The sequence below is a fragment of the Balaenoptera musculus genome, chromosome 1, assembly GCF_009873245.2.
Source record: "Balaenoptera musculus isolate JJ_BM4_2016_0621 chromosome 1, mBalMus1.pri.v3, whole genome shotgun sequence".
NCBI lineage: Eukaryota > Metazoa > Chordata > Mammalia > Artiodactyla > Balaenopteridae > Balaenoptera > Balaenoptera musculus.
The window spans coordinates 30630118-30656531 of record NC_045785.1 but is presented as its reverse complement, the minus strand read 5'-3'; the positions used below and the strand labels follow the sequence as shown (position 1 = coordinate 30656531).

At 50.2% G+C, this 26414-nt stretch overlaps 2 protein-coding genes across 4 annotated transcripts in view; both read left to right on the top strand.

The window, feature by feature from the left end:
• The first annotated feature begins 3453 nt into the window (after nucleotides 1-3453).
• Nucleotides 3454-10974, top strand: FHL3 (four and a half LIM domains 3). 2 transcript variants are annotated; one of them, XM_036829278.1, is made up of 6 exons: nucleotides 3454-3558; nucleotides 8292-8465; nucleotides 8554-8728; nucleotides 9592-9761; nucleotides 9883-10069; nucleotides 10196-10974. In XM_036829278.1, exons 2-6 carry the CDS (start codon nucleotides 8310-8312, stop codon nucleotides 10348-10350), a joined length of 843 nt encoding a protein of 280 aa, XP_036685173.1. In that variant the 5' UTR covers nucleotides 3454-3558; nucleotides 8292-8309; the 3' UTR covers nucleotides 10351-10974. The 2 variants fall into 2 exon arrangements, with proteins under 2 accessions (XP_036685173.1, XP_036685171.1); XM_036829276.1 differs by having other exon boundaries at nucleotides 3457-3658.
• Nucleotides 10975-14752: 3778 nt separating this feature from the next.
• SF3A3 (splicing factor 3a subunit 3) overlaps nucleotides 14753-26414 on the top strand; it is a 28026-nt gene continuing 16364 nt past the window's right edge. Inside the window, exons 1-12 of one of the 2 annotated variants that reach the window (XM_036874767.1) lie at nucleotides 14753-15041; nucleotides 15323-15370; nucleotides 16671-16723; nucleotides 16829-16934; nucleotides 20159-20231; nucleotides 20608-20699; nucleotides 21765-21847; nucleotides 22759-22897; nucleotides 24138-24206; nucleotides 24641-24708; nucleotides 24866-24973; nucleotides 26121-26190. In XM_036874767.1, coding sequence (XP_036730662.1) covers nucleotides 14946-15041; nucleotides 15323-15370; nucleotides 16671-16723; nucleotides 16829-16934; nucleotides 20159-20231; nucleotides 20608-20699; nucleotides 21765-21847; nucleotides 22759-22897; nucleotides 24138-24206; nucleotides 24641-24708; nucleotides 24866-24973; nucleotides 26121-26190 — 1005 coding nt within the window. In that variant the 5' untranslated portion in view covers nucleotides 14753-14945. The remainder of the gene's footprint in view (nucleotides 15042-15322; nucleotides 15371-16670; nucleotides 16724-16828; nucleotides 16935-20158; nucleotides 20232-20607; nucleotides 20700-21764; nucleotides 21848-22758; nucleotides 22898-24137; nucleotides 24207-24640; nucleotides 24709-24865; nucleotides 24974-26120; nucleotides 26191-26414) is intronic. The other variant, XM_036874778.1, reaches the window with a different exon arrangement.

The window sequence follows — 26414 nt, the reverse complement described above, 5'->3', positions numbered from 1 at the left end:
AACTAAGGCCACATGCATTAGCAAAATTCCATCTTATTTGTTACTTAACCATTGAAAGACAAGGCCCTTCATGATCTGGCCCATGCCCACCTTTCCAGCCTCATCTCAATTAAGAAGCCCAGCCATCAGGCAGAGTGACCAAGTGGCAGCCTTAGTAGCTCCTGCCACTTCCCCTGAAGAAGGCATTGAGTGGCAGGGATACCCAGGAGAAGGCAGCTCTGCACACTGGAAGTGGGGGTGGGCCTTCAAGTCAGCCCCAGATTTGAATTGCACATCCACCACCTATCAGCTTGTGGTTTAGGGCCACCTTGTCAAACTCTCTGAGCCCCGTGTACTACTCCGTAAAATAGTGATAGTAATAATAACCACCTCATGTGGCTTTTGTAAGAACTGAAGGAAGTAATGACTGCCGCTTAGCACAGTGCCCTGCGTGTAGTTGGCATTTAAGCATAGGTTAGTTCTCCCTCTACTCTTCCTCCCCCATGCTCTGTAGCAGTCACTCATTTTACCCTCTGCACCCACAGACCCATTGCCAGGCTTGGGGTCACTAGGCAAGTCTTTCTGGGCAATCTGAAAGAGGGTGTCTGCTCAGCTAGGAGGCCTGCACGGGCTGTAGGCAGCCCAACGGGCAAGAGTGAGCAATACACCAGAGAAGGAAGGGAGTTTTCTCACTGGGGGGAGGAGAGCTTGTGGTTACAAGCAACAGAGAGTGATTCAGCACCCAGAGGAAACCATGAGAGTCTTGCCAGTCGTCAGTCACCCAGGGCCTCCTTTTGTAAACCCTTCCAAGGTGAGAGAACAGCTGGGAGACCCTGAACAAGATAAGGAAGGGTGGGGGCGGGGGGCCTCCAGGGTGAGGGAAGGGACAACCAGATCCCACTCACCCGAGGCCAGTCAGCCAGCGCTCAGGCTCTGCTTCCAGCCCCCGTCAGACACACCTGTTCCCTGGGAGGGGGGGAGGACTGATGGGGGACAGGAACAGGGAGTCCATGAGGCTGATCCCTAGACCTCCCTGGGGCACGTCCACCTGGGCCAACGGAAATTAGAGCACGCAGGGAAATGTGAGCCTACTGGGGAGCTGGAAATGGGGAGGGGAAAGGATACAGAACCTGCCCTACACCAGTCTCCCTCTCTCAGGCTGGGCCAAGTCAAAAGTCTCCTAACTTTTCTGGGCCTCCAGACTCCAAGTCCAAGAAGCAGAATCTTAACACTTGACCAGGAAAGAGAGTGTTGGAGTGGAGGGAGTGTCCCACATGTTGAATACCTACTGTGTGCTTTCATCCAATCCTCACAAGAATGCTGTGATACAGGGAGTCCCCCACTCTGAACAGATGACAGACTGAGGCTTCAAGAGGTTAAATGACTACAGAGGCGATAGAGCCTAATGATTAAGCTCTTTTTTTGGCATAAGGAGCTTTGACATTTGACTGTCTGGATTTGAATCCAGGCTTTTCTACTGTTAGCTGTGTCACCCTTGGCAGGTTACTTACTCTCTCTGTGCCTCCATGTTCTCATCCTTAAATCAAGGATAAAAATACATATTTCACAAAGTTGTTGGAAATCAAGTGCATTAATATATGTAAAGTGCTTAGGCAGGGACTGGTGCAAAGTAAGAACTCAGGCAATATTGGCTCTTATTCAGGCTGCTCATCGGAGATTCAAGCCGTGAGTAAAACCAGAGACCCCAAATCACTTTGCTGTACAGCAGAATTAACACAACATTGTAAATCAACTGTACTTCAGTTAAAAAAAAAAAGGAGACCCCACCCCCAACCCTACCTTTGATCCAGCACCTTCCTTACTCACTCATAACTCCTCCCTTTCTGAAGGATGCTCACCTTTGCCCTCCCCTCACCCCAGAGCAAACCCCTTCTTGCCATCTCCTCCAGCCAGGCAGTCTTCCCTGCACTCCCCTGGGCTAGGAGTCTCCTACACCTGCAAGGCAAATTCCAGAGCAAGGCCCACCCATGGGCTGGCTGCGCCCTCCCTGGGCTCCAGATAGCATGTGCCTGTGGTCCAATCTGGGGTGTGGGAGTCCAAATGGAAGCAGTGTCCATCACTCATTCATTCATCACATATTTTTTACGTGCCAGACATTGGAGTAAGTACTGAGAATGCAGTGGTGAACCAGAAGTATGCAGTCCCTGCCCTCATGGCACTTACAGTTTAGGCATCAGGAAAAACAACAATAAGGAATTAGTTAATTTTTAAAGGAAACCTGGCCTCAAGTGTGACTTGGGACCCAGGAAGGTAGGCGTGTGATTCAGAAGTGGGAGAGGAGGGTACTCAGCAGCCCCAGCCTGGGAGGGAATGAGTCTCTGCTCTGAGAGCTTGGCAGGACCCAGCCTGTGGGATGGGAGAGCCTCTGTGGGCACCTGAATCTCTACTCTAGACTCTGAGGAGGGTATTTCCAGGGTTGGTTTGCTGTCTCTTGTTTTGCTAACAGCACAGCAGAGCCGCCTCCTCCCTCCCCCACCCTTCCAGATCGAGGCTATTTATTCCTAGTGACAAGCCTGAGGATCCCAGGGTGGGGGGGGGCGGCCTCAAGGACCTGGAGGGGCCTTGTGTCCCTGGCAGACTCTGGTCCTCCCGCCCGGGCAGGGCACAGGGAGGAAGCCAGAAGGTTGGAAACGGTAGAGGTCGGGGAGGAGGACTTCCCTCCACCGCCCCTGCAGCGCCCCATCCTTGCACACCCCTCACACCCCTTCCTGAGAAGCTCAAAGATCATGGGGCCAAGGATTAGGGTCTCCCCTAAGGCCTCAAAGGTCAAAACTGTTCCTGGGCACTGTGGAGACCAAGGGAGGATTTCTCTGTCCCACGATGCAGCTGGAGGTGAAAAGGTGGTTACTTCTGTTTTCACCACTCAGAGTTGTGGAATAAAGCCCTTTGAAGGTCAAGGCCCTATAGAGGGGGTCCTTAAACTTCACTCCTTGTTTGCAGAGAACACCTTCGTTCCCACTGACAGGGCCGCGACAGCAGGGTCAAAACCACCCCCTCCTCCAGGCTGGAGTAAGTCCTCTTTTACAAATTAGGGCTGAGTGTGATCCCTGGGGGTAAACTGCGAGGGGGCGGGGACACGAAAAGGGCATGAGGACTCTCTCGGTCCCCAAATGGACCTTGGTCGGCTGCCTCCTGTATCCCTTGCCTGAGACTGAATACAGCTAGCCGCTGGGGACCGGGGTGGGGGGAGGTAAGGAGAGTGGGGAAAGAGAAGGAGGACAGCAAAAGCTGCAGGGAGGGGACAGGGGCGGGGTCCTGGCCGCCCAGGAAGGTTGGTAGAGCCAGGTTAGGCCCGGCGGGCCCAGGGGGCTGGGGCAGGCTCCAGCCTAAAAGGGAGGTGGGGGCGGGGTCTGGCCCCCAGCCTCCGGGACGAGGGCCGGGGGCGGGGTCCGCACCCCGCGGGCAGGGGAGGCCGGGGGCGGGGTCCGGGCGGGGCGGGCCCCCGCGCTCACTTCCTCGGGGAGGGCTTGGGGCCGCGCTCCCACTCGCCCACACAGTCCGTGCGCCGCCGGCAGCCTCGCCGGCAGCTCGCTCGGTCCCGCTCGGCCCGGCCCGCAGGTAGGAGGCGCCGAGGGACGCGGCCCCGGCTGCCCGCCACCACCACCCCCTCTCCCGCCCCACGCGAGCGCCGCGCCCCGCTCCAGCCGCCTGCCTCGAGGTGAGCTCCCCGCCGAGCCCGGCTCCCCATCCCGGCTCCCGGCTCCCGCCCTCTGGCGGGAAAGGAGAGGCGGCCAGCCGGGGGTTAAGGGCAGCCGCGGCCCCCGCCCCCTGCCCCCGCTTGGGTCCGGTCGCGGGCGCAGGGAACACGCTAGGAGCCGGTGGCGCGCGGGCGCCGAGCCCCGGGAGGCGCTCCCGGAACCGTACCGCTCCGGGCGCTGCAACGCCAGTTAGGTGGGCAGGGGGCCAAGTTTGAAATGGAAAAGCGAGAGGTCGAGAGAGACCGGGAGGGTTCGAGAAACGGCTCCAGAACGCCCGGTGGAGCAAGAAGACCGAGAACAGACATGAGCGGCGAGCTTAGACAAGGAGGCTGCGGAGATACCCGAAACAAGGACAGAGACTTGGGCGTAGAGTCACCGGGAGGCAGACCCGAGGCATAGGGTCCGACCCAGGTTTTGTGGAGCGGAGCATTTTAGGAAAAAGTATGCAGTGACCCCAGACGTGTTGTCAGCCCTTTCCATGTCTTGAGGTTCTGGGCAAATGAGGGGCCCCGAAGCTTAAGCTTCATTAGCCTTGTGGTAAACCAGCCTCTGAGAGGCCTAGGAAGACATCCAGAGACTGGAGACAGACACACTCAGGCATACAGAGATGCTAAGAGATAGAGAAGGGCGGTGGGTAGGGACCAAGACATTCCACCCTTTAGAGACCCTTGAGATGCCAAGACTTGGGCAGACAGTGGTAGAAATCCACAGAGGCTGCCGTGGGGAGATAGCCAGTCAGAGACACAGAGACACGGAAACATACAGACAGCTGCTGAAGTGTACAGACACAGACGTGCTGAGTGGAGCAGAGCTAGACGCCAAGAGACAGATGTCATGGAGGGGCAGTGACAGTTTTCAAGACAGACCCCGCGGGACTCAGGCCTGAAAGATTGGGAAGGGAGGATGTGGGGAAACAGAAACACTGGGCCATCTGAGCCCCCATGAGGCAGAGGACCTGAGACATGAGACAGTAAGACTCGAAGGAGCCCTACACACTCTCTGAGACAGCCCCAACTTATTTTTAAACTCAAATCTTGGACGCGCTGCTTCGCCCTGGGGACCCGGGGTGAATGAACTGTTCCTCTTCTGTCCCCAGAGCAGCTGCTGGATCCTGCTTCCCACCCCCTTCTCCCAAACCGCTCTGACTCCCAGGCCCCATGGCGGGGGCGGGGAAGAGAATGGAGAGTTTGGGGTGGATGCCTAGTAGCAGGGGTGAGGGTGGGGGGAGTTTGATTTCTCCCCTCAAGTCCCCTGTCAACTCCTGGAAGCTGGGGGAGGGGTCTCTTCTGATCCTGAGTCACAGCTGTGGGACCTGGCCAGGGTCCTCCTGGACAGTGGGGGTTGGAGGGGGGCGAAAGGGTTGAGCGGTTGGCATGGGTACTTGGAAACACTTCTGGGTGTCTTCCAGTCACAGGGCTGGCAGCTGGGGAGAAGAGCCAGGCTCTTGTACTAGTGATATCATCCAGCATCTCCTGTCCCCCTGCTCTTAAACGCTGACCACCCCGTCCACCACCATTTCTAGGGAAACGGGAAAGGACTCCAGGCTGGGAGGCAGGGGACCTGGGCTCTCTGATACCTGAGTGACTTTGGGCATGCCCCTGCCCTGTCCCTGGCCTCTGTGCTCAGCTGTAAAATGAGGATGATACCCTATCCTGCCTGCCCTTTGTGCGATCTGATAGATGGTGGGTGGGTGGGAATGCGCTTTGTGAGAGGAAAAGCAGCATGCAGGTGTGTACACCTGTGTACCTGTGTTGGGGGTTTCAGAGTTACGCTCACTGGAGTCAGACTGGCCCCACTGGTCTCAGTGAGCCCCACGGCCTGGGCCTCTTCAGCTCCCGCAGCAGAACTAGGGGGTTCCCTTTTTGTTCTCTCCCTGGGCCCCCGCTGAGAATGTCAAGGTCAAGTCCCAGGCGAGCCCCCCGACCCAGGCCTGGCTGAGAAACTGTTGACTGACCCCCGTATGAGTGAGGGGCTAATAATAAAACACTAAGAGCTACCATTTACTGACTACTTAGTATCTCCCAGGTGCTTTCCAAGTATCATCGCATTTAAGCCTGACAACAACCCTAGGAGGTAGGAGGTAGTATTAGATGGGGAAGCAGGCTCAGGGAGCTTAAGTGACTTGCCCAAGATCACCCAGGTTTATATTTCACAGCTCAAGCCTCTACACAGCACATGCCACGGCCATTTATCCAGCCATTTTGAGCTGCAGGAGGTTCACGGGGAGGGGTCCGATGTGTGTGTCTGGGTCAGGTGTAGGTGGGTGTGTGTGTTGGGGGCAGCGGCTGAGAGCCATCTGGCAGACTGAGCGCTCTCCCCCCGACCCCCCTACCAGCCGTGAAGGAATACAGGCCTGGCTCCCTTTAGTCCCCCAGTCCTGCCAGGGAAAGTGGGGGGAGGGGCAGACAAAGGGCAGAGACAGGTGGGCCTTGATATTGCCCTTCACTCTGTCCTCACCAGAGCCCAGCTGGACAGACTAGGGGATTCTGGGAAAGAAACAGAAGCCACGCCCATACCCTATTTGGGGTGCCCCTGTCTCAGAGTGGTGACTGCCTCCCAGTGGGCAGACCTAGGGCTAGTTTGGACCTGGGAAGGTGACGGAGCTGTTGGGGGCCAAGCCAGGAAGGAAGGAAGGGCCCAGGGCACTCGTGGACGGATGCATGGCCACACTCCACCTGTGTGGCCCCCGCTGCCCAGTGGCTCACAGCCCAGGCAACCCTCAGATGTTGGGCCAGAGGAAACCCAGGCCTGAATGGCGGGGAGTGGACTGAGGTGGAGGGATACCCTCCACCCTCCAGCATAGCCCCCAGCCCAGAAGTCCCGGCTCTGAAGACCCCAGCTCCTGGCGACCTCATGCCCTGGCCTGGGGTATGAACTGAGTGTCCTCCCACTGTACAGAAGGGCAGCTGTGGGTTCGTGAGCCACCCCTTCAGAAGAGCCAGGCCCCCTAGGCTTGGGGCGTCTGCTGGCGCCTGGAGTCTGAACTCCAAACCAGAGCCACGCTTGTTGGCTAGAATTTCCTGCGGGGGGTAACTGAGAAAAGGAGGGCTTTTCCTTCAGCTTGAGCCAGGCCGGGCTCTGGGGACTGCCAGTTACTGGGGTCTAATGTAGAGGAGTGTTTTGGTGGGTTCCTTTGTACTCCTGGGGCTCATCTGCAGCTGTGAGAACATCCCCTTCCTAGGGTCCAAGTGGTTCCTCTCCACCCACGCCGGGATCCCAGTCCTCAGAGAGCAGGCTTCACGATGGAGGAGACTGGAGGTGGGGAGCTCTGAATTTGGGGCTAGAGACTGGAATCAGGGGCAGCAGAAGGGACTGGGAACCCCACTTCCTAACCCTCCCTACTCCCCAAGCTCCTGCTGCAGAGGCAGCTGTGTGGATGACCTCATCCCACAAACATGCTTTGTTCCTGAGAAAATGGAAAGTGTCTGAGGTTTGGTGGGGGGCTGGGTGTCTGCAGCAACAGCACTCAGGGCTCCCCCTTGCCTGACTCTCCACCGTAGGGGGGGCCTGATTGGAGAGGAAATGTCTTCAGTGGCTCCCACTCTCTCGCCCTTCACTCCCCCAGCCCCAAACCCTTAAAAAAGCTGGGGAGAGGCTGTCTCTCCCAGAGGCAGGGAGAGGGAAATAATGACCCAGGGGTTGGAAAGATTCTGGGGCTTTGCCAGTCACTGCCAGGAGTGATGACCGGCAGGAGACAGCAGGAGGCACACTGCATAATGTCCAGTTCCCCTCTCCGTCCCCAAGCATCTCATTTCCCTTTTTTCCTCCCCTGTTGCTGGCAAAACCTGACATCTGGCCATCTGTGCTGCCACAGCTGCTGCAGATGTTGCAGGCCAAGGCTGCCCAGGCTGGTGTGACCAGAGACCCAGCGGGAGGTGGAGGGGGTGAGGGCAGAGGGTCCAGCTGGGGAAGCTTGGCTGTGTCCAGCTTGCAGGATTTCCTTCCTGCTTAAACCTAGGCTGAGCCTCTGAAGTCCTTGTTGCTGGATTCTCCTGGGAGGGGAGGCCCAATGTGATTTCTCCCATCAGCCTCCTCCACCTCCACCATTCACTGGCCCAGCATCCTTCTTACATTCAGCTGTTTCCTGGTTGGGGTTTGGGGGGTGGGGTGCGAACAGCCCCATTCTCATCCCTAAGCTCCCCACTCCAGAGCTCTGGGTATACCCCTAGGGTCCCTTCCTGGGAGTCAGGAGAGGGTGAGAGCGCTGTTCATATGGGATAGGGTGGGGTGGCTCCGTGTCCTTGCTCTTACCCCCTTGGGGACAGTAGGGACAGTGGAGGCTAAACTCAGGCTAAATGCAGGGGCAGGAAATGAGTCACTGACCCAGGAAAAGCCCCCTCCCCCCAGTTCTGCCAGGGCCAAGATAAGAAAAGAACTTCTGCTTCCTGGTTTTTTCCTGACCCCCTCTCATCCCCAACGTTAAATACAGAAATAAACATGCAGGACTCTTTGTGTTCCCAGAAACACCCATTCCCCATCACCACCTGCTCTGACCTGGCATTTCCTATGCCTAGTTCTTGCTCTTTTTTAAATGCAATGGGCTAAGCCACAGCCCCTCTGGGTGACCCCTGCCCCACCTTGTGTCCCTAACAGGGCTCACTCACAGCCATCATGAGCGAGGCCTTTGACTGTGCAAAATGCAGCGAGTCCCTGTACGGGCGCAAATACATCCAGACAGACAACGGACCCTACTGTGTGCCCTGCTATGACAACACCTTCGCCAACACGTGCGCCGAGTGCCAGCAGCTTATCGGGCACGACTCGAGGGTAAGGACTGGACCACACAGGGCAGGGAGTGGGTGGAGGCTGGCAGGAGGGGGCGAAGGTGCCAGTGCCCCTGCTGTGCTCCACACAGGAGCTGTTCTACGAAGACCGCCACTTCCATGAGGGTTGCTTCCGCTGCTGCCGCTGCCAGCGCTCCCTGGCCGACGAGCCCTTCACCTGCCAGGACAGCGAGCTGCTCTGTAACGACTGCTACTGCAGTGCCTTCTCCTCACAGTGCTCCGCCTGCGGGGAGACTGTCATGCCCGGTATGTTCCCGGGGGCTCCCAGGGGCTCGTTGTGCGTGGGACTGGCATGCCTGGCATCTGTGTAGGGTTCTTGTTAGGGACTGGCATGCCTGTCTGATACAACATGGAGGCTTGATAAAGACCTGCACACGCAGCACGTTCCTGGAAATTTACTGTGTGCAGGATCTGTCGTGCTTATTTGCTCTTGGGAGCTTAGCACGCACAGGGACTGACACGCATGATACACACCTGGGGGCTTAGCATGTTTGGCACACGTAGGAGCTACAAGTGTGCTGAGACTGTCAGTGTTTGTTGCATTGGGGCTTGGTGTGTGCAAAGACCTATAAATAAAGGGCTTAACACGTATGGCAACCTGCATGGCTAACAGAATGTGAGGATTTAGAACACGTGGATATTGGCATGATTAGGATATGCCGGGGCTTATTATGTTCTGAATCTATCACGTCCGGGGCAGAACTCTGTGTGGGCAGGGACTTGCTTGCCTCGTATATGGGGTCTTTGTGTGTGTGCTCACACTATCACATCTGGTATATAAGCGCTTAGCATATACTGAGTCATCGTGCCTGTGACCTGGAGGCCCGGCGTATGCTGAGATCGTCATATTCTGGTACACGTGGGGACTTCACCTATGCCAAACCCTCAGGTCTAGTTCATGGGGGCCTAGCACGTGCTTAGCCAGCATATCCAGTGTTGGGGGGAGGTGGTTAGCATGTGCAGTATATGCGGTGGGGATCCTGCTGCAAATGCATGGACACCACCCTGTAGCCTGTGGGAGCAGCGGGGACCCTCCTCGGGGGGGCGGCAGAGGGTGGCACTCAGGAGCTCGGGACCCAGCCTCTGAGTGGGACCCCTGTTCCCCACAGGATCCCGGAAGCTGGAGTACGGAGGCCAGACATGGCATGAGCACTGCTTCCTGTGCAGCAGCTGTGAGCAGCCGCTGGGCTCCCGTTCCTTTGTGCCCGACAAGGGTGCTCACTACTGCGTGCCCTGCTATGAGAACAAGTTTGCTCCTCGCTGCGCCCGCTGCAGCAAGGTGGGGGCTGGGCCGGCGGGGCGGGGGTGCCGAGCTCCACGGCACACAGGGGTGGGGTGAGCAAGGCTCTGTCGTGGGGTAGGAATCCCCACTCCCCCTGCTGACAGACGCCACCCCACAGACACTGACGCAGGGTGGCGTGACATACCGTGACCAGCCCTGGCATCGGGAATGCCTGGTCTGCACCGGCTGCCAGACGCCCCTGGCAGGGCAGCAGTTCACCTCCCGAGATGACGATCCCTACTGTGTGGCCTGTTTTGGAGAACTCTTTGCACCCAAGTGCAGCAGCTGCAAGCGCCCCATCACAGGTGGGACAAAGGGTCAAAGGACAGAGTGGGTAGAGTGTAGGCAAGGGAATGGGACCTGGTACTGGGTGAGGCCGAGGGACAGGACCGCCCTCCAGATCGCAGAGCTAACCTCCAGCCTCCCTCCAGGACTCGGTGAAGGCAAGTATGTGTCCTTTGAAGACCGCCACTGGCACCACAGCTGCTTCTCCTGCGCCCGATGCTCCACCTCCCTGGTGGGCCAGGGCTTCGTGCCGGACGGAGACCAAGTGCTGTGCCAGGGCTGCAGCCAGGCGGGGCCCTGAGCCAGGGCTCCTGGGCCCAGGCCCTCCCAAACCAGGGCTCCAGGACTAAGGCTCCTTTTCCAAACCACCTCTGGGACCCAGCCCCTCCCCAAATTGGGGCTACCCCTGGGCTCCAGGATTCAGCCTCCCCACTCCAACATCCCCAATCTGGTACTTCGTGACCCAGGGCCCCCAAACTTGGGCTCTTACGGAGGCTCCATCATTCAAATCCCCTCCCCAAGCCTGAACTCCAGAACTCAGTCCTCTCCCCTATGGTCCGGCTTCCCAGACGAAGCCCTCTCCCTAAATCAGGGCTCTGGGACCCCAGCCCCCTTCAATCTAGACTTCTCCCCTGAAGACTTTAGGTCTCCTATGGGTGCCTGAGAAGTCCTCAGAAGTGGACTATACTCAGGCTTAACACTCCCCACCCCCATCCCACCGCTATTCCCAGGGATGGGGCTGTCTGGGCAGCACATCAGGGGTTCACTGGTTAGGGGGTCCTAGGGTACAGGGTTTCGCCCAGCCCTTGTTGTCGAGTGTTTTCTCGTTTCATTTCATTTCAGCTCCATTTTGCCCAGAGATGGACAGAGGGGTGGGTTTGGCTCACCCCCCTTTCAGATTCTGCAATAAAGCAGTATGAGGAAGCGAAGGCCTCTGTGTGTTTGTCTGGGGGTGGAGGGGCAGGGAAGATTCCTTCGCACACCACGGGACTCGGAGGCTCTTCCCGACCTCGACCTCCTCCATGCAGGGCAGAGGAGGAGGCTGCCAGGCGGGGTGGGAAATCTCTCCCGTGAAAGGGGATCCCCGCGGCCGCTACTGTCCCTCTCAGGCTCAGCTGGCTTCCCCCCTGCTGGCAAAGGGCTTTTTCCTCCGAGTGGGGAAGGGAGGGGTTTGGGGGAGGTTCCGGACGGGAGCAGGGCGGGCCGACGGCGTTGGGTTCTCCGTCGAGTACAAATCGCCCCCCTCCCTTACCATCCCTCCCCAAACCCCGCCGAGCACCGGGTGCGGATCCCCAATCTGGGCCCAGACCCTCAGCCCCCTTCCCCCTCTTCCCGAGGATTAGCGGAGGCGGCCCGGGATCCGCTCGCGGCCGCACGTTTTTTGCCAAAAAAGGCAAGGATGCAGCTGCACGCGCCGCGGGAACATCTGGATCCGATTCCCGGCATGAATGGGTCATGGCCCCGCCTCCCCGTGATTCAAGGGCGGGGGCGGGAATGAGCGAGGGGGGCTATCCCCCAAAATGGGGAGATGGGGCGGAGCGCTGCTCCCCTCTCCCGGCGTCCGACGCCCCTGCCCCTGCGCTCTCGGCGGCCTGCGGTCTGGGCTCCGCGGTCCAGACCGTCGGAGCCCGATTCTTGCGCACTGGCTGCGGCGCAGGCTGAGGCGCTCACGTACCGCCAGCAGCCTTCCCGGGTGGGGGCCCGCGCGCCGGGCGGGCGGACCCTCGGCGCCCTGTGGGGGAGGGGCCCTCCGGTCCGGCAGAACCGCGTGATTATATGTATCGCAAAAGAAATCTTCCCAGAAATCCTATGGGGCGGGTATTTTTCCATTTCACGGAGGTGGAGACTCCACTTGTTAGTTCCCCAAAGTCACATAGGTAGATCCACACTGCCTCCCCGGCCCAATTCGAATCCTAAACTTTCTGAAGCCGTGGTTGACATTTTCTACAAACCTTTACGAATGCCCACCATGTGTGCTTATAATTAATGATTGTATGTAGACATTTTTTGTCTCTTTCTTCCACCAGTCTCTGAGGGCTGGGCTCACGCCTGCCTTGCTCACCCCTCCACTCTCAGCTTCAGGCACTTACTACATGTTCAATAAATACCTGCTGAGGAAGAGTAGTCCAAGCATAGAAAACAGCTAGTGCAAAGGCCTGGAGGCCTGAAAAAAACATATGGTGTGCTTTGGGGAAGCAGCAAGTAATTTCATTCGGAGGAAGTGCCAAGAGACTAAAACGTCAGGCAGAGGCCAGGTCATGAAACGCCGAATGCCAAGTTAAACAGACCTCACCCTGCGGGTAAAGCAGCCAGTGGAAATGTTTAGGCAGGGGTGTGAGATGATCACTCCGCCGCAGCGTGAATAATGGATTGGAGGGGTAAGATGAGTAGACTGACTTGGAGGCTAGTGCAGTGGTTCAGGTGAGAGATAATGAGACAGGTGGCAGCAGGAATGGAAAAGACAGGACTCGGTGACTGGTTTGAAAGGATGGGGAAGGAGACGGTTTTCAGGGACGGAAGGCATCAGATGAATGGTGCTTAGGTGGTCCACCCACCAAAGAGGAAAGGGATGTGCAAGTACAACAATGTGTCATTGATTTCAGGATAAACATTTTTCAGATTTAACATCTCAGAAACCCAGACGCAGCGTCTAATCAAGTGTGACATAGTTTAATTGACAATTTTTGTTCTTTCTTTCTTAGTCGACCGTAAAATAATGGTGGCGTTAACATTTAATAGAGTCTCATATTCGATGAAATACGGTAGATCCCAAACCTTTACCCACCACCCACCCTACCCTCCAAAAGATACACGCGCTGAGTCTCCGCAATCCAGAAAAGGAATTTCTTACCTCTTTCCTAGAGGTGCAGGAAAAACTTCTGGGGAGGAGTTGTGTCCGGGGGTCCTCTCCCTAAGGTTGAGGTCTTGCTTAAATTTTTAGACATAAATATGACCCTCACAACACCCCATGAGCAGGCAGGACAAAAGTCATTATCTCTGTTATTTTCCAAACTTTAAAAAACAAAAAGCAATTCATGCTTATTGTAGAAAAATTGGAGAATTCCAAAAAGGGAAGGTAAATCACTAATAACTCCTTGTTATATTATAACCTCCTAGTTCTTTTTTGTTAAGCAGGCATGTGCATATATGTATTTTCATTTTTAGTTTTAAATGAAGAAGTTTTTAAATTGAAAAAGTAATACATGTATATGTTACGAAAAAATTTTCATGCTGTACTTTGGACATATACAAAGAAAAATGTCCCTACCATACCAGATCTTCCAGTCTGTCTCCTCATAAACAACAGTGGTTTACTGTTACTTGGATATCCTTCCAGAAATAATCTCTTTGTGTATTTATTTTTATATATACCGTTGTGCCTCTAGCTTTTTTCACTCTGTGTGGCCATATTTCCATCTGAGTTCATACAGATTTTTTAAACAGTTTTATAGAGGTATAAGTTACATACCATAAAATTCACCCAATTTGAGTGTACGGTTCAATTAATTTCAGCAAATTTAATAGATTTGTGCCACTATCACCACAATCCAATTTTAGAACATATCTATCACCTCCAAAAGATTTCTCGCGTCTTTTGCAGTTACTTCCAGTCTCACCTTCAGCAGCACGCAACCACTCATCTACTTTCTGTCTCTGCAGATTTGCCATCCCGACATACACTAATGTCGTTTTTTGTGTCTGGCTTCTTTCACTTAGCATGATGTTTTCATGGTTCATCCATACTGTAACATTCCTTTATTGCTGAATAACATTCCATCGTATGGATACACCACATTTGGTTTGTACATTTACCAGTTAATGGCTTTTGGGGGTTACGTCCATGTTTTTCTTGATAATGAATAACGCTGCTATGAACGTCTGAACACATGGACATACGTTTTCATTTCTCCACCTAGAAGTGGACATATAGACTTGCTTCATTTTTTTTTTATAGCTGTATAGCATTTTACTGCTTGAATGTACCATATTTTATTTAACCAGTCCCCTGCTGATAGACAATTAGGTTGTTTCCATGTATCAAAAAAGAAAAAGAGGGGCTTCCCTGGTGGCGCAGTGGTTGAGAATCTGCCTGCCAATGCAGGGGACACGGGTTCGAGCCCTGGTCTGGGAAGATCCCACATGCCGCGGAGCGACTAGGCCCGTGAGCCACAACTACTGAGCCTGCGCGTCTGAAGCCTGTGCTCCGCAACAAGAGAGGCCGCGACAGTGAGAGGCCCGCGCACCGCGATGAAGAGAGGCCCCCACTTGCCACAACCAGAGAAAGCCCTCGCACAGAAACGAAGACAGAACACAGACAAAAATAAAAAAATTAAAATTAAAAAAAAAAAAAAAGAAAAAGAGAGAGGGAGGGAGGGAAGAAGAAAAGAAAAGAAACCCGCTATCATCCCCATTTTACTGACGAGGACACCGATGTCCCGAGAAGGAAAAAACGTTGTCACAGGTCACACTGAGAGCCGGAGACACAAGTTCCGGTTCCCCAGCTCCCATCCATGCTCCTCAACTACTCAGTCCAGGTCCCTACCCGCCCGGCCACGCGGCCGGGGAAGCCCCGGGAAGCCAGGTCAGAGTCCTTACTGCCAGGCTGGTGGATTTCTGTATGCCCCCTAGAGGCACCTGCAAATCGTTCGGCATCGCGCCACACACCCCCGGCCAGCAGGGGCACTGCAGCCGTCTCCATAGCACTGACTGGGTCTCCTGCGGTGCTCACTTTTCCTCGAGTCCCCGAGGAACTTCCGGCAGCCGCGGAACTTAGGTGACGCCGGACGCGCCTCTTAGGACGCGGGCGCGCAAGGCAGCAGGAGTTGTTTCCGGCCGTATCGGTGTTCTAGCTTGATTTGAGGCAGCGGCGGCGGCGGCGGCGGCGGAGGAGGGAAGATGGAGACAATTCTGGAGCAGCAGCGGCGCTATCACGAGGAGAAGGAACGGCTCATGGATGTCATGGCTAAAGAGATGCTCACTAAGAAGTCCACGGTGAGTGGGGCCTGGGCAGGGGCTACCCCTGAGGCTGGGCCCCATGCCCGGGTTCAACCTCTGAGAGTTTTCTTCGGTCCTCAGACCTGCTCCGCGCCCGCCCCTTCCCGGGGCTCCCTACCCGAGCTCCGGCCTAGGTAACCTTCCCCCGGGCCCAGCGCCCAGAGGCTTCTCTGCTTGGGCCGCTAAGACCTGAGCGGATAAGCTCCGCCCTTGGGCGGCCTTCCCGACTCCAGAACTCCGACTAACGGTGTCTTGTGTCACCGTTTGCCTTTCTTCAGCTCCGGGACCAGATCAATTCTGACCACCGTACACGGGCCATGCAAGATGTGAGTGCCCCGCTGTCCACTTCTCTTTGGGTCGCTATGGGCTGGAAGAAGGGGGCGGGGTGGTCACCTGGAGCCCTGGACAAAGGTAACCGGGTTGGCCAGTCGAGGGTTTGTATGCCTGCCAAAGGGTGCTTAACCACCCTTGCTCGCTTCTGTGAATGGGGAACTCTCATTCATTCTTAATTACTCGGAAAGATGCCCCTTAGAGCATTCTGTATCCTGTGGATGTGCAATGAGTAGTTACCAGGAGTCAACCATTCAGGCTTAGAAGGTACTCTCCCCTCTCCCCAAAAGAGAATGCTGTGTATTACTGTTTTCCTCCCAGAACACTGTATTGAAGCATTTGAAGTATTTTTTGCCTACTACACTGCATTTTCCTAGTAATAGTTCAATTTCTTACTTTTAGAAAAGTAATTAAGATCAAAATACTGATCCATTTTTATGTTAAAGCTAAGTGGTAGGTAAATGGAGGTTCGTTATACCATGCTCTCTACTTTTGCATGTTTGAAATCTGTTTAGAAAAGAATAAAAGACCTAATCAGAGTTTCTAATTTGGAAGAGATAATTAATATTACAAGCCCCTAATCCCTTATCTAAATTCCCAAATCCGAAATACTCTGAAAACAAAAGGTTTTTTATTTGTTTGTTCTGGTAATTGTTTGATGGCAAAAATCTGACTTGACCTGAACAGATGGGAGGCTTTTTATGGTCTTTATCACATTTAATAAATAATGCATAAGTTTCACTGCAGAACTATCAACGTGTGTTCCAGATTCCGCTAGGGATATTGCATGCAGTACCTTCCTGAACTTAAAAATTCCAAATTCTGAAACAAATCTGGTCCCAAAAGTTTTGGAGAAGGGACTACGTACTCATACCATCCTGAGTTCGAATTCAAAAGAAATTGTGTGATGTTTTATTTAGTCTGTGCACTCCTCAGTCAAGCCTTTTGAAATAGTGAAAATCATCTTGGACCATCCTTTTATCTTTGAGTGTCTTAGGTGGGAACTGCTGTTTACCAAAGGGTGACAATGGCTCTCTTTTATGACTCTTCTAGGGAGAGTTAAATATAGGAACTTTCTGCCACCCCTCAAATCACATCACTTAATCTTCAAAATGACCTGTTTTAAAAAGTAACTAGGAACCAGTGCTGTCTGCTAAAGGTACCAGAAAGAACAGGAACTTTTAACACCATATCTCTTGAGCTTTCCCTGGGCTTTGACAAGAGAGCCTTTGTTGGTTGCTTGGGTCTAAGTTGTACAGATTGCTTCATCCTGATGGGTTTGTGTTTGCCTTTCAGAGGTATATGGAAGTCAGTGGGAACCTGAGGGATTTGTATGATGATAAGGATGGGTAAGTGACAGTCACAGCCAATCCAGGAATTATTGCTTTTGAGGAGCCATGGTTAAAGGACTGAGTTTGTGTTCCGTGTTCTCTGGATTTTTTCTGAAATTGCAGGTTACGAAAGGAGGAGCTCAATGCCATTTCAGGACCCAATGAATTTGCTGAATTCTATAATAGACTCAAACAAATAAAGGAATTCCACCGGAAGCACCCAAATGAGGTATGACCTCAGAAAGTATTTTCTCCAAACCTGTCCAAAGAGCATACAAAGGAAAGGTGTAAGGAAAGTGGAGATTGCCACTCAGGTGTCCCTTCAAAAAAGAACTCGCCAGTTAGCTGCAAGCAGCGAAGTTAGGTGACATCCTGCAACTCCAGTGCTTTCAGGATCTCCCTCAGCTTTAAGCTAAGGCCATTCTCTTCCTGGGCAGCCCCCAACCAGTGACTGAGCACAGTGGGGGTACCATGGCCTGGTTATTTCTGCCCATTGTGAGACTCTTCTAGTGAGTAATTTTTGCTCCAGAGTTCCTCATTGGGTTGGTCAAGATTTTGTCCTATCTTCATCATGGTCTGGGCTCTCCCTGCCCAATCCTCCTCTCTCCTTTTTATCTTTAATGGATAATACCCACCCAATAAACCACTTGTGCTCCTAACTCTGTCTTAAAATCTGCTACCTAGAGGATCCAACTAACACAAAAAGGCTTTACTCGCTTCCAGTGATCATTACACCTTCATGATTCAGCCCAGAGGCCTACTCTTTCATGAAAATTCCTTCCTAGTCTACTTTACTCCCCCAATTAATCTTTCCTATCTTTATGATTCTGTCATATTTTATGACAATGAACGTCTGCCCCACTATATTGTAAAATGATAAGGAGCAGGGATTATATCTCAGTTATTGAAGAATCCATTAAGCATCTTACACAGCTGACCAAAGGAATTCCAGGGGAAGGGGGAGCGAGGCATGGCTGTAGGATAAGTGGAGAGAGATAGGTCAGTGATTACTCTGAGCTTTTATGACTGTGTAACTAAAAAGTTGTTCCCTTGATAGAAATAAGGAAGAAAGACGTAACCCATTTGTAGTGGAAATGAATTTTTATGTATGTAGATTTTCAGGTGATATTATATCTAGGTAGAAGTGTCCCATAAGCAGTTGAAATTAGGTGACTGGGGCTTGAGAATTACCACATGTACTTGATGGTTGAAGCCACGGATCATAGAGCTCTGGGAGGGAGAGACAGTGTGAAGGGAGACTGTCAGTTTCTGTGTGCCTTGGGGCACACTCTTAATAAGGTGCTTAACTGAAAAGGAGTCTGGGAAGCCATCCATCACAGGTCAAATGGCAGCTCCAGGTAATGTCTTACTGAAGCTCAGCCAATGAGTTTCACAAAGGAAGTCACTGGTATCAGCTGTTGTTGATTGGTAACTGCCAGGGTTGCTACTCTGTTGAAGAAGTGGGAGTGGAAATCTGGCCACAGAGGCACAAGTGGATAATGAGGATACAGTAGTGTGGAGTGTTTAGCATGCAGTTGAAAGACTGGAAGAAAAAAGGAGAGGAGAAGCAGGAGGATCATAAGGAAAATAGGGGAGGCATACATATTTAAAGGAGCCGATGGAAAAATGAAGAGACTGAAAATACCAGACAGGAGAGGCTATTTATTGAAGTTAAGTGGAGGTACATGAATGTACCCTCACACACCTACCTATGTCTCCTCATCCCCTTTGGAAGGTAGAGTATTAAGTCTTTTGGTAACCAAGAGAGAAGGCACAAGTACCATTCTGGTGTGTTAACCTTATCCCAGCCCAGGTAGGAAGGTGATGAGGAATAAGTGCTTAAATAAATGATTGGAAGAATGCCTAAGATATACTAAGGGAAAGGGAAAAAAAAATTAAGTCTAATTATGTGAGAAACAAAATAATAATCTTGCACTTGCCTGTATGTGCTTGCACAAATACATATATTTAAATACATAGAGCAGTGGTTTCCAAATTTTGCTGTGTGTTTGAATCTGGGAGTGTTTAAAAAGTACTGATACCTCCCCACCACTTCTGATTAAATTGGTATCAAGTGCGTTAGGATTTTTTAGCACTCTCCCAGGTGATTCTAATGTGCAGCAGAGTTTGGGAATGGCTGACATTTAAAAAAGGTCTGTGGGGTTTCCCTGGTGCCGCAGTGGTTAAGAACCACCTGCCAATGCAGGAGACACGGATTCGAGCCCTGGTCCGGGGAGATCCCACATGCCGCGGAGCAACTAAGTGCCTGCGCCACAACTACTGAGCCTGTGCTCTAGAGCCCGTGAGCCACAACTGCTGAAGTCCGTGAGCCACAACTACTGACGCCCGTGCGTCTAGAGCCCGTGCTCTGCAACAAGAGAAGCCACTGCAATGAGAAGCCCGCACACTGCAACAGAGTAGTCCCTGCTCTCAGCAGCTAGAGAAAACCCACATGTAGCAGCAAAGACCCAATGCAGCCAAAAATTAAATAAATGAATAAATAAATAAATTTATAATAAATAAATAAATAATAAAAATTAAAAAGGTCTGTGGACAGTGGTTAGCTATTCCCAGGAGAATTATTAAAGGGGAACCTTGATTTTTTTTTTTTAATATTATTAATTTGGTTGCACCAGGTGTCTTAGTTGCGTCATGCGGGCTCCTTAGTCGCGACACACAGGCTCCTTAGTTGAGGTATGCGAACTCTTAGTTGCGGCATGCATGTGGGATCTAGTTCCCTGACCAGGGATTGAACCCAGGCCCCCTGCATTGGGAGCACAGAGTCTTTTATCCACTGTGCCACCAGGGAAGTCCAAGGGAGCCTTAATTTTTTTTTATATATATATAAATTTATTTGTTTTATTTATTTTATTTTTGGCTGCGTTGGGTCTTCGTTGCTGCACGTGGGCTTTTCTCTGGTTGTGGCGAGCGGGGGCTACTCTTCGTTGTGGTGTGCAGGCTTCTCGCGGTGGCTTCTCTTGTTGGGAGCATGGGCTCTAGGTGCACAGGCTTCAGTAGTTGTGGCGCACGGGCTCAGTAGTTGTGGCAAACGGGCTCTAGAGCGCAGACTCAGTAGCTGTGGCACACGGGCTTAGTTGTTCCGCAGCATGTGGGATCTTCCCAGACCAGGGCTCAAACCCATTTCTTCTGCATTGGCAGGTGGATTCCTAACCACTGCGCCACCAGGGAAGCCCTGAACCTTGATTTTTTTTTCATTTTGTCTTTTTGTGTTATTTGAGTTTTTGTGAGCATGTGTTATTTTAGCAATTTTTAGTTAAAACATGCAAAAAGGAAAAGGAAAAAGCAAGGTAATTAGAAAACAGAAGAAAGCTCCTAATGAAAAATCAAGGCCAAATAAAGTGTTAGAAATCCAACTTTCTATATAGTCCATTCTGTGATATTGCAATTTCTATGTTGAAAAACCCACCTGAGCTTTTCTCTTTTTCCCATCAGATCTGTGTGCCAATGTCAGTGGAATTTGAGGAGCTCCTGAAGGCTCGAGAGAATCCAAGTGAAGAGGCACAAAGTAAGTAGGGTTTAATGTTTCTATCCAGCACTAGCAGAAGTACAGGTTAATGACCAGAGCTCAGATTTGCCCTCAGAGTCCTGGAAAAAGGCCCCAGAGAAATTTATAGCCAGGTTCCCATACTGATTTCCTCTTTGCTAGACTAGAGAAAAGTCTGGACTAGATTGTCATCCTGAGTTGGCCTTGCACAAAATAGTGATTTTGTGCTAGCCCAGCTCAAATTCACTCACCTGGAAAAGTGAGGTCTGTTCACTTTGTGACTAGAGGGAGGATATTTGGGTGAAGGGCTGCATTATGAAACAATGCAGTCCACTTGAAAAGTCAAGTCCAAGAAAGTGGTCTTTAGTATCTGAATCTTGATATCTGATTCCTTCAGATTTGGTGGAGTTCACAGATGAAGAGGGATATGGTCGTTACCTTGATCTCCATGACTGTTACCTCAAATACATTAACCTGAAGGCCTCTGAGGTAAGACCCAGGAGAGGGGAGAGTGGTTCTGATTCTAGGGGTGAGTCAGGGCACTGGGCTGGGGCTAGTAGACCTGAAACAATTAGAGTGTCTTCCTTGTGTTCTGGAACTGTTACGTAAATATTAAAGAGGTGATGTGCTTTCTTGGAATGAAACACTTTTCAAAGTGAAAGTCGGGTTTCTACAGTGAATACAATAAGCATATTTTACTTATCAATAAATTTTATTTTATTAATACAACAAGCTTTTGTAAAAATAAAAAAATTTTTTAAACTCACAAGTACACATCAGGTTTCTGTGTTAGGCACACATAGTAGTAGGTAAATGAAAGATACAAAAGCATAATCTCTGCCAGGAGGGCTATTTAATATCTTTAAAAAGGTATTAGAAAATAACTTACCATAAGAGCTGAGGTTTAATGTGACAGTCTCAAGGTCACAAGGAAATACATGATGAAATTTCTCTTGGGGTTGTGAGGACATGTCTCAAAAGTTGTGACTAAACTTTAAGCTCCATGAGTACAGTCCTGCATCTGTCTTGTTCTCATCTGTATCCATGTACTTGGTCCAAAGATATTCAGTAAGTGATTGAATGAGTGAACAAATGGCACCTTCTGGGACCTTATTTTAGGATGTGTAGTGGGTGTCAGTCTTTAAACAAGTGCCCGTATATATTGGGTAGGCCAAAAAGTTCATTTGGTTTTAAGTAAATATAAAAGACATTTTTCATTTTCACGAAGAACTTTATTGAAAAACATATTCACTAACTAAATGAACTTTTTGGCCAACCCAGTAGTAATGTTCAACAGATGTTTCTTTTAGCTTATGGTTTATTGACTTGATCTTTATTTCACAGAGTTAATTGTGTATCTGATATTCTGCTCAGTCCAGTGGAATTAACACTGAGTGCAGGAATTAAATGTTAGGGGGGGAAAAAGACTAAAGTGAGCTGGGCCTTGTTACTTTGTTAGGCAACACTCAATTTTAATCTCATTTATTGGAGATTATATTGCAACTTGGTGCAAACACCTAACTGAATCTCTTGTCATTTCTTTTCTCTTTCCAGAAACTGGATTATATCACTTACCTGTCAATCTTCGACCAGTTGTTTGACATTCCTAAAGAAAGGAAGAATGCAGAGTATAAGAGGTAGCCATTACTAGTTTCTAGGCCTTTACTGGATTTAACTAGAAGATTGTTTAATGAGAAGGTTTGAGGGCAGTTTTGAATTTTGTTGCATGAAAGGCATATATGAATGACTTCCAGGTTTGTTGGAGGATAGGAATTTTGAATGACATGGTTTCAAAACCATAATACTCTGGCTCTGGAAGAATGTGTGTCTATGGGCACATCTGTGATCTTAGACCCATACTGTTCTTAATGTTGTCTCATTGTAGAAGGAAGTCTCCCATCCAGGTGACTCTGTGTCTTTGGGGTTGAATGGGAAAAAATTAGACTTTCTCAGATTGTGATTGAAGTGAAGTGCCTGGGTCTGATGTATAGATTTAAGTTTTGTTTGTGTTGTTATGCCCCTGGTTTGTAATCTGTATTCTACCTTCCTCTCTTTTTCTCATTTTCTTTTTACCTAAAATCTTTTATGTGTGAGTTAAGACTTTAGTATTTGGAATTGTATGATGAGGATGAAAGAAGATAGGAAAGGTCAGAATCAAGATGACATATTAGGAGAGGGATTTCCCTGGTGGCGCAGTGGTTAAGACTCCGTGCTCCCGAAGCAGGGGGCCCGGGTTCGATACTTGATCCGGGAACTAGATCCCACATGCATGGTGCAACTAAGGAGCCTGCCAGCTGCAACTAAGGAGCCGGCAAGCCACAACTAAGGAGACTGCCTGCCACAACTAAGACCTGACTCAACCAAATAAATAAATGTTTAAAAAAAAAGATGACATATTAGGAGAAAGCCAATTGTAAGCTCATTTTTTAAAGTAGTATTATTACTTGAAAAAACTAGTTTCACTGGAATTATAAGTATGTTTTACAAGGCATAACAGTATATCAAAAATAGAAACCTTGCTGTCTCTGTGTTATTTACTCCTCTGTAGATATCTGGAGATGCTGCTTGAGTACCTTCAGGATTACACAGATAGAGTGAAACCTCTCCAAGATCAGAATGAACTTTTTGGGAAAATTCAGAATGAGTTTGAGAAGAAGTGGGAGAATGGTACTTTTCCTGGATGGCCGGTGAGCTTCAGTGGGGGTGTGGGTGGAGGACATGCCAGGGACGTAAACTAATTATTTTACTTCAATCTTGAGCCTCTGCTTTAGGGCATGAGGTGCTGATCCCTTGGGATCAGTTATGGCCATGAGATGTTGTCTGCCAAGTATGCTGGGTTTTCTCTGTGTACTTTGAAAGAGATTTGTCAGGGCCCACTTGCCATTGGCTGGGCCCAGGAGTTTCACCAACCATGTCATTACTGCTCTGTGGTTCCTACTGACTGAAAACTGATATAATTATATGCTAGAAATCTTTATGTTTTCATTCCTGGGGACAAACTTGAGTTTTCCTGAAATCTCTGGGAGAGTTTTTCAATCTGGTTTTTTCTGCTCTGCTCTTGTAGGCATTTGGCTGTTATTCATACATGTGTATAAGGGGCCAACCAGCACCTGATACACGAACACCTCATCTTACTGCACTTTGCTGTCTTGCACTTCTCAGATGGTGCATGTTTTACAGATGGAGGGTTTGCAGCAACCCTGGGTCAAGCAAATCTATTAGTGCCATTTTTCATTTTGTTATTGTGGTCTGTGATCTGTGATTTTTGTTACTACCAAGACTCACTGAAGCCTCAGGTGGCGGTTAGCATTTTTTAGCAATAAAGTATTTTTTTTTAAATAAATTTATTTGTTTTATTTATTTTATTTTTGGCTGCACTGGGTCTTCATTGCTGCTCGCGGGCTTTCTTTAGTTGCAGCAAGCGGGGGCTACTCTTCATTGTGGTGCGCGGGCTTCTCATTGCGGTGGCCTCTCTTGTTGTGGAGCATGGGCTCAGCCCTGTGGCTCGCAGGCTCCAGAGTGCAGGCTCAGCAGCTGTGGCTCATGGGCCCAGCTGCTCCGCGGCATGTGGGATCTTCCCGAACCAGGGCTCGAACCCACGTCCCCTGCATTGGCAGGTGGGCTCTCAACCACTGCGCCACCAGGGAAGCCCCGACAATAAAGTATTTTTTAACTAAGGCATGTACATTGTTTTTTTAGACATAATGCTATTGTGTACTTATTAGACTACAGTATAGTGTAAACATAGGTTTTATATGCACTGGGAAGCCAAAAAAGTCATGTGACTTGCTTTATTGTGATACTCGTTTTACTGTGATGGTCTAGAACTGAACCTGCAATGTCTCTGAGGTGTGCCTGTACTTTAGATGACTCCCTTGCCTTCATTCTAAACCTGGGTGTTAATAAACATCATATTGTTCTTTCCAGAAAGAGACAAGCAGTGCCCTGACCCATGCCGGAGCCCATCTTGACCTCTCTGCATTCTCCTCCTGGGAGGTATGTTTTCTTTATCCACTGTGCCGGTCTTGCCTGTTCACTCCTCAGAGGGATCACTTGGTCTCCTGTTTTTAATGTGATAGACTTATCATGATAAGACATCAGTTCTTGGGGCCAAGCATCTACAAAGAATGTAGAGAGATAAAAAGAATAAAAAGTGTATCCAACTTCTTTGAAAACTGTAAACTAAAAATTCTAACCATCTTAAGCTGTAGTGGAGGTAATGGAACACTACCAGTATGGTTATGTATGAACTTAACCCCCAAGGCCTCTTTGGAGAGTTGGGGCGTACTGCTAGGAGATTGGCTGTGGAATGTGTGGTCTTGCCACAGCTTTAGGAACACCCACACCCCAGCCTGCAAAGACGAAGTTTCAGCATTTGTTGTTTCTCCAAGTCTATTTATATAAAATTGTAACTTGTCTCTTTCATACAGGAGTTGGCCTCCCTGGGTCTGGACAGATTGAAATCTGCACTCCTAGCTTTAGGCCTGAAGTGCGGCGGGTAAGAGGCTGGTCTTTCTATCGGAACTGTCTCATTTACTGTGTGTTTCACAATCTTCTAAGTGGCTCTCATTCCCTTCTTTCTGTCATCCCCCACTGCAAAGATAAGCAAGCCTATAAAGTAATCCTGAAATCCTTTGCCCCTTGTGTCTACTTAGGACCCTAGAAGAGCGAGCCCAGAGGCTATTCAGCACCAAAGGAAAGTCCCTGGAGTCACTCGACACCTCCCTGTTTGCCAAAAATCCCAAGTCAAAGGGCACCAAGCGGTGAGTGGCTGGGGCCGCACCTCTGCTGACACTTTAAAGTTTTTATTCCCATGCAGAATGCTTACCACAACAGAAATTTTAAAGCCTGTTTTATCACCACTATTGATCCATCGAGAGCCAGTCAGCTCCTTCTCTCTGCTAATGGCAGAGCGTGCTCTCATTGTTATTATAAACCAAAGACAGTCTGTACTCAGCTGACTGAGAGTGGGTGATGTCTGTAAAGTTGAAACTGTGCCCTGGGTACCTTTTGTTACCTCTGTAGGTTATAGAAACTAAGTAGGTTCAAAAATATTTTTCTAAGTACATTTTTGCTAATGACAGTTGAATCTATTCTTGAGCCACATGCTTGTACAGGGGTTTTTTTTAAAAATAAATTTATTTTTGGCTGCGTTGGGCCTTTGTTGCTGTGCGCAGGCTTTCTCTAGTTGCAGCGAGCGGGGGCTACTCTTCGTTGCAGTGCACAGGCTTCTCATCGGGGTGGCTTCTCTTGTTGCGGAGCACGGGCTCTAGGCTTGCGGGCTCAGTAGTTGTGGCTCGCTGGCTCTAGAGCACAGGCTCAGTAGTTGTGCCGCGCGGGCTTAGTTGCTCCACGGCATGTGGGATCTTCACAGACCAGGGCTCGAACGCGTGTCCTTGTGTTGGTAGGTGGATTCTTAACCACTGCGTCACCAGGGAAGCCCTGTGCAGGGTGTTTTTTATATGTGGTTTTCCTAATTCTCAAAACAATCCCAAAAAGTTATCCTGATTTTTTGCAGATAAGGACTTAGAAAAGTTTTGGAGTGTGTCTGTTATCTCACAGTTACTAAGGAGCAGGGTCAGGATTTGGGCCCAAGTCTGCTGGTTCCAGAGCTTGCTCTTCTGTACCACATTTCCTTTGTATGTTATAATCATGGAAATTTAAATACCTGGATATGTCTTTCACCTTCTAGAATGAGGTCAAAGAGGAAGCTTCCATGCATTCTAAGAAATAACCTCAGTACTTCTATCAGCGAGTCCTGAGCTGAACAGAGCATTTGCTTTCACAATGTGGTATTTCTCACATGCTTGTAGTTTTTAATGCACCCATGGAATAAATGTTCCCAGATATACGGAACAGGGCATTGGGTAAAAGAACCCTTGAGTGACAGAGTTTATTTCTTATTTTCAGAGACACTGAGAGGAACAAAGACATTGCTTTCCTAGAAGCCCAGATCTACGAATATGTAGAGATTCTTGGGGTGAGTAACTGACTCTGCTGAGGGCTGTAAATGCTACAACATGGGGAAGTTAAGAGAAATATGAATTTGTAGGATTTTTTTTTTTAGGATTGCAAGAGGAAAGATACATATCAAACTACTTCAGCAGAAAATTGGGTTCTCCCAGGGTACTTGGCCCTTCACTGAGGTGCTGTTCTGTTCTTAGGTGTCTGTTGTTAGGTGATATTCCCAAGGTTGCCCAATCG